We start from the raw sequence: 6351 nt of genomic DNA, 5'->3' as shown, positions 1-6351 counted from the left end.
TTGAGGTAGTGACGCTACGAGCACATGCAAAATACAGTAAACTACGGTTATAACGAAACTAAACTCATGAATATTACACGTATTACATGTATTGGAAGTGAAAAAGGTACTCCAACCTCCAAATAAACATTTCATCATTCTGTAAGGAAGAAGCACACACTGTCTACTGTAGGGGTACATGTCACCAGGGAGTCTGAGAATCTTTGTATAGTCTCCCGCATGTTGCACATACATGTTGTAGATTTGACGACCCTAAATTCTAGTTGAAACCGAAGGCGAAGCTCATCTATTTCAATCAGAGGTTTTTATTGTGAACTCAAACTTCTTATTGACTATACACAATCGAATATTTTCCAAATTCAGGATAAAATTGACATCTTTCATAATTTCCACTCTGTCAAATTGTAACTATAGCTTTCGTATGAGAATGTTTTCGAGAAAATGGTTTGGGTGTGGTCAATGATTCTGTTGACGCGCCGCCTCTGAGATACTGTATACTGCTGGAGTGACGACGCAAACTTAATAGGTTGCCTATGGAAGCTCCCTTCTGGGTCAACAACAGCACGCCTGACATCTCCGACCACGCCAAGAAACGACAGAATACGAGCCAGCTCTTTCTCCAGGTTAGCCTGGATATTCTCGTAGACTATCGGCATCACGTGGTCCGCCTGCAACCACGACCTGTAGAACGGAAGCCAGGCACGTCGGAAACGGCTGCTTTCAGACTCCCAATCTTAAAAGAAATATCAAATACACTTGTTGAGCTACAGCTAAACTTGAGGTTTTATTTTAGTTAGATCACATTAAGAAGCTTCTGATTTGATAACAGCCACCAAATAATATCCTAAAATTTGATTTAGCTATTACTTTTAAATGCGTTTTGCTTCAAGAAATAGAATCAAATAGAATGGATAACCAAAGTAGTAAACCTCACATAGTGTGCAACCATGAACACCTAGTTCATGACCATCCCATTATTCCAGTCTATTAGCAATATTACCCAAATTAATAATGCAACAGCCGTCGGTGATATAGACTCACGTTGGCACTTTTCTAATCGATCATATTAGGAGCCAACATGACGGCCCATATATGCGTTATACATTGAAGCATGGGCTCACATTTCTGCCAGGCCTTTATAGGTGCAGTGCCTGTGTGTTGTCCCGAGAATACCCTGTTGAAGTTGGCGACAATGGCGTGGTATGGGTTTCTGATGATCAGCAGCACCTTGTCAGGTGTAAAGGTGTTGTCGGGATATCTCAGGTGTGTCTTGATAGCCACAACGGAATGGTCAGCTCGCTCTTCTCCGCAGAACACATCCAGCAAGGATCTGTCATGATGGACGGAGCCTGTTGCAAGCCCTTGTACCAGGGAAAGAAAAGGGAAGGTCAACTGATGCGTTTCGCAATCACTGTTCATCAAATTTTAAGGTTCAGATTATCATCGCACTGGATATTTCCTCATCCAGGAGTTGTCTGTTCTTCTCTCCGTACGCAATCTAGAGTGGGGGCGCAGCGGGGTGGCGCGCGTTTTCCCCCTTCCTCCTTATGGTGTTTACAAATCATTTGATTGATTTTTGAAGAGCGATTACTTGAGGATTTAATGTCTCATACTTGTAGTCCTAAGATCTTCTGGGACCAAGTGAAGGGACTTGTATCAAAAAACAGTAATGCAACTCAGTTTATAGCTCCATCAGAATGGGTCTCCTACTTTAAAAATATTTTAAATATTTGGTAATTTTCCTGAGGATTTGGCTCGAGGTTTACTTACTCCCCTTCATAAGAAAGGCAGCAAATTTGATGTTAACAATTATAGAGGTATTACACTTAGTGATGTATTGGGTAAAATATTTACTTTTATTCTTAATAAACGGCTTACTATGTTTTGTGACATTTACGATAAGATACCAGAGTCTCAGGCGGGTTTTAGGGCTGGATACAGCACCATTGATAATATATTTGTGTTGCAAAGTCTAATACAGAAATACTTATCTAAAGCTAATGGCAGATTTTACTGTTTATTTGTTGATTTTAGAAAAGCCTTTGATTGTGTAAATAGAAAATTGTTGTGGTATATCATGTTAAATAAGGGTATACATGGAAAGTTATTTTATGTCATTAAAGATATGTATTTAAAAGTGAAATCGGCTGTAAAGTTATCAAATAGCACAGCAACTTGCTACTTTGAAACGCTAAGTGGTGTACGCCAAGGCTGCACCCTTAGCCCTATATTGTTCTCTTTGCTCATTGTTGAATTAGAATCAATGTTGCAGTCCTCCGGCGAGAGGGGAATATTTGTGAGTCAAGAATCTCTAGACATTTTGTTGTTATTATATGCCGATGATTTGTGCATAATTGATGATACTGTAGTTGGTCTCCAACGAAAACTTTAAACCTTAAATCTTTCTGTACTAAATGGGGTTTAGAAGTTAACCATAGTAAGACTGAAATTTTAGTTTTCAGGAATGGTGGAAAACTTAGGAGTACTGAGAAATGGAGGTTTGGAGATGTTAATGTTAATGTATCTACCTATTATAATTATCTAGGTTTGTTATTTTCAAATCGGCTGTGTTGGACGACTGGTATCAACTCTCTTGTTCAGAAGGCAAATAAGGCTCTGTTCGTTGTTAAGAAATTACAGCATTGTTTGAAGAACATACCTGTACATATACTTTTTAAAATATTTGACATTCAAATTAAGCCTGTATTATTATACACTTCAGAAATATGGGGCTATTCAAAAATTGCAGCAATTGAAAAATTTCAGATTAAATTCTGTAAATTTACTATTGGAATTGGAAGTCATGTTACAAATGTTGCTGCCCTTGGCGAATGTGGTAGATATGGCTTATTTATTGATTATCACAAGAGATGTATTAAATATTGGTTGAAATTGTTATCTTTACCCAGTTATAGATACCCTAAGCAATGTTATTTAATGCTGAAACTTTGGATGAAGTTAATCGCACTACATGGGTAACTTGTGTCAAAAGACTATTATTCAGTTATGGATTTGGCCACGTGTGGATTTCGCAGGAAGTTGGTAATGAGACCCTCTTTATTAATGCATTTATTCAAAGGTTAAAAGACTGTAACCAACAGGACTGGTATTGTAAAGTTTGTGAAATACGTAAATTATCAATGTATAAGGAATATAAGTCATTGCTAACAGTTGAAAAGTATCTCTGTGAAATCACAAGCCGTCGTTATAGACGTATGTTTTGTTTGTTAAGAATTGGCGAGTTGCCATTGATGGTAAATTTAGGTAGAAGATGCGGTATAGAGTACTGTAATAGGCAGTGCAGATATTGTAATTTACAGGAAATTGAAGATGAGTTTCATTTTATGCTTTTCTGCCCATGTTACAGATATTTAAGAAATAAGTATTTACCTATTTATTACTCTTCCAATCCTACCTTATTTAAATATAATACACTATTATCTTGTAACCGGACTAGTATTGTAACTAATTGTGTTAAGTATATACTGGAAGCACTTGCAATCCGAAATACTGTCACTTAATACCCTCTGTCATCTGCCTCATACTGTATTTTTCAATGAGTATTTGTACGTGGGCCTATGGCCTTTATACTGAAATAAAGAATAAAGAATACAAATCATTTTGACGTACGAAAATAACATCAACTAGAAATGTTCCAGCTGACATGCATCAACTTGGAATGTTCCAACTGACATGCATCAACTAAGAATGTTCCAGCTGACATCTATCAACTAGGAATGTTCCAGCTGACATGCATCAACTAGGAATGTTCCAGCTGGCATGCATCAACTAAGACTGTTCCAGCTGACATGCATCAACTAGGAATGTTCCAACTGACATGCATCAACTAGGAATGTTCCAGCTGACATGCATCAACTAGGAATGTTCCAACTGACATGCATCAACTAGGAATGTTCCAGCTGACATGCATCAACTAGGAATGTTCCAACTGACATGCATCAACTAGGAATGTTCCAGCTGACATGCATCAACTAGGAATGTTCCAACTGACATGCATCAACTAGGAATGTTCCAGCTGACATGCATCAACTTGGAATGTTCCAGCTGACATGCATCAACAAGGAATGTTCCAACTGACATGCATCAACTAGGAATGTTCCAGCTGACATGCATCAACTAGGAATGTTCCAGCTGACATGCATCAACTAGGAATGTTCCAGCTGACATGCATCAACTAGGAATGTTCCAACTGACATGCATCAACTAGGAATGTTCCAACTGACATGCATCAACTAGGAATGTTTCAGCTGACATGCATCAACTAGGAATGTTCCAACTGACATGCATCAACTAGGAATGTTCCAGCTGACATGCATCAACTAGGAATGTTCCAACTGACATGCATCAACTAGGAATGTTCCAGCTGACATGCATCAACTAGGAATGTTCCAACTGACATGCATCAACTAGGAATGTTCCAGCTGACATGCATCAACTAGGAATGTTCCAGCTGACATGCATCAACTAGGAATGTTCCAGCTGACATGCATCAACTAGGAATGTTCCAACTGACATGCATCAACTAGGAATGTTCCAACTGACATGCATCAACTAGGAATGTTTCAGCTGACATGCATCAACTAGGAATGTTCCAGCTGACATGCATCAACTAGGAATGTTCCAGCTGACATGCATCAAATAGGAACGTTCCAGCTGACATGCATCAACTAAGAATTTCCAGCTGACATCTATCAACTAGGATTGTTCCAGCTGACATGCATCAACTAGGAATGTTCCAGCTGACATGCATCAACTAAGAATTTCCAACTGACATGCATTAACTAGGAATGTTCCAACTGACATGCATCAACTAGGACTGTTCCAGCTGACATGCATCAGCTAGAAATGTTCCAGCTGACATGCATCAACTAGGAATGTTCCAACTGACATGCATCAACTTGGAATGTTCCAGATGACATGCATCAACTAGGAATATTCCAGCTGACAATTCTCATTGACATGCATCAACTAGGAACGTTCTTACCATAATAAAGTATCATTTTCTCCGACATCTACAATTCTCACCTGTCATTCGCTCGATGAGGTGCCTTACCCAGGTATTGCCTGTCCCGGGAAAACTTGCCAGTGCCGTCAGAGAAAGGGGTACATAGGAAAATCGGATGCCTGTTCTGCAGTCGGAAGAGTTGTGTGTGTTGTCAAAAGTGTCCTTTCTTTGTATGGAGTTCGTCAGGTTGGCGCGAGCTGCTTGGTGGTTTTCATGATGTTCACTCAACCACTTGTCTGCCCTATGTTCAGCTAACCGAGGTCGATAAATATTATAGCTACTTCTAGTACTAGACCGTAAATACATCAGTATTGACAAGAAACTTAACAAAACGATGAGAAAACATTTTCGACAAGTTATTCTCATCGCTTAACATTTGAAGAATAGCAAAACATGTCAGCTTTTACCCAACACAATATGTAAACTGACACTGCATAACCAAAAAAGCCAACCGCTTTCGTCAGTGATACTCCAGGGAGAATCGATTACCCAGCAGGTATCAAGTGTCCCCAGATCCCCAGTCGTGTTTAATGTATTACGTACATAGTCAGCTTGGCAGAAGTGTGAAGCTGTTGCCCAAAAATCGAATCTCCACAGTAATGTGTTCTACAAATCCTTGTGTAAAATTATAATGTAGAGAATATAGTGGTGGGGGTCATAGTATTCTAATGCACATCCGAATAAAATGTTTTTCTTGTAGATTAAATAAACGTACACCAGCTGTTACAGTGGTGATTGAGTTTGGTTTGACGTGGCTTTGAATTGTATTTTCGATTATATGGTGTGGCGTTATCTGCATGTCAAGATCATCTTTTTGAGCGCATTTTATATGATTATGTAAATGTTTAGTAGGCGTGGCCACAAGACGTATAATTGTCGGTTATGTTTCCGGTGGCGTGGCCCCTTGAGGCAGATATTGTAAAACGTAAATATGTAAGAAGACGTAAAACATATGTGGTGATTGACAGGTACTTCCGATAAGTGCGTATATTATACTGTTTGGCAGGTCCTTTCCCACGTTTGACTGTCAGTACCCTACGCCCTTTGGATGTACTAAATATCCACTTTCCACGCTTTGACTGTCAGTACCCTACGCCCTTTGGATGTACTAAATATCCACTTTCCACGCTTTGACTGTCAGTACCCTACGCCCTTTGGATGTGTTATATGTCCACTTTCCCAGGCTTTGACTGTCAGTACCCTACGCCCTTTGGATGTACTAAATATCCACTTGCCCAGGCTTTGACTGTCAGTACCCTACGCCCCTTGGATGTACTGTGTATCCACTTTCCCAGTCTTTGACTGTCAGTACCCTACGCCCTTTG

General features: G+C 39.5%; 1 protein-coding gene across 1 annotated transcript; it reads right to left on the bottom strand.

The window, feature by feature from the left end:
* Positions 1–287: 287 nt before the first annotated feature.
* Positions 288–6351, bottom strand: LOC124116306 (WSCD family member GA21586-like). Its single transcript, XM_046477584.2, has 3 exons — positions 5047–6351; positions 1122–1361; positions 288–733 (listed from the first exon to the last, which is right to left on the bottom strand). The coding sequence occupies exons 1-3, from the start codon at positions 5390–5392 to the stop codon at positions 381–383; spliced, it is 939 nt and encodes a 312-aa protein (XP_046333540.1). The 5' UTR covers positions 5393–6351; the 3' UTR covers positions 288–380.

This window comes from Haliotis rufescens, unplaced genomic scaffold, assembly GCF_023055435.1.
Source record: "Haliotis rufescens isolate VD_foot unplaced genomic scaffold, xgHalRufe1.0.p SCAF_5, whole genome shotgun sequence".
In the NCBI taxonomy this organism is placed as follows: Eukaryota; Metazoa; Mollusca; class Gastropoda; order Lepetellida; family Haliotidae; genus Haliotis; species Haliotis rufescens.
Note: the sequence above shows the minus strand (reverse complement) of the source record. Positions and strands in the feature narration are given on the sequence as shown.

Bases quoted from the DNA above. Each gene is read 5' to 3' on its own strand.
- LOC124116306 (XM_046477584.2), bottom strand. From the start codon at position 5,392: ATGAGAATAACTTGTCGAAAATGTTTTCTCATCGTTTTGTTAAGTTTC. The intron at 1,362-5,046 runs GTGAGAATTGTA...CCCTGGTACAAG, and splicing joins CCTCATCGAGCGAATGACAG to GGCTTGCAACAGGCTCCGTC. The intron at 734-1,121 runs GTGAGCCCATGC...ATTTCTTTTAAG, and splicing joins TATAAAGGCCTGGCAGAAAT to ATTGGGAGTCTGAAAGCAGC.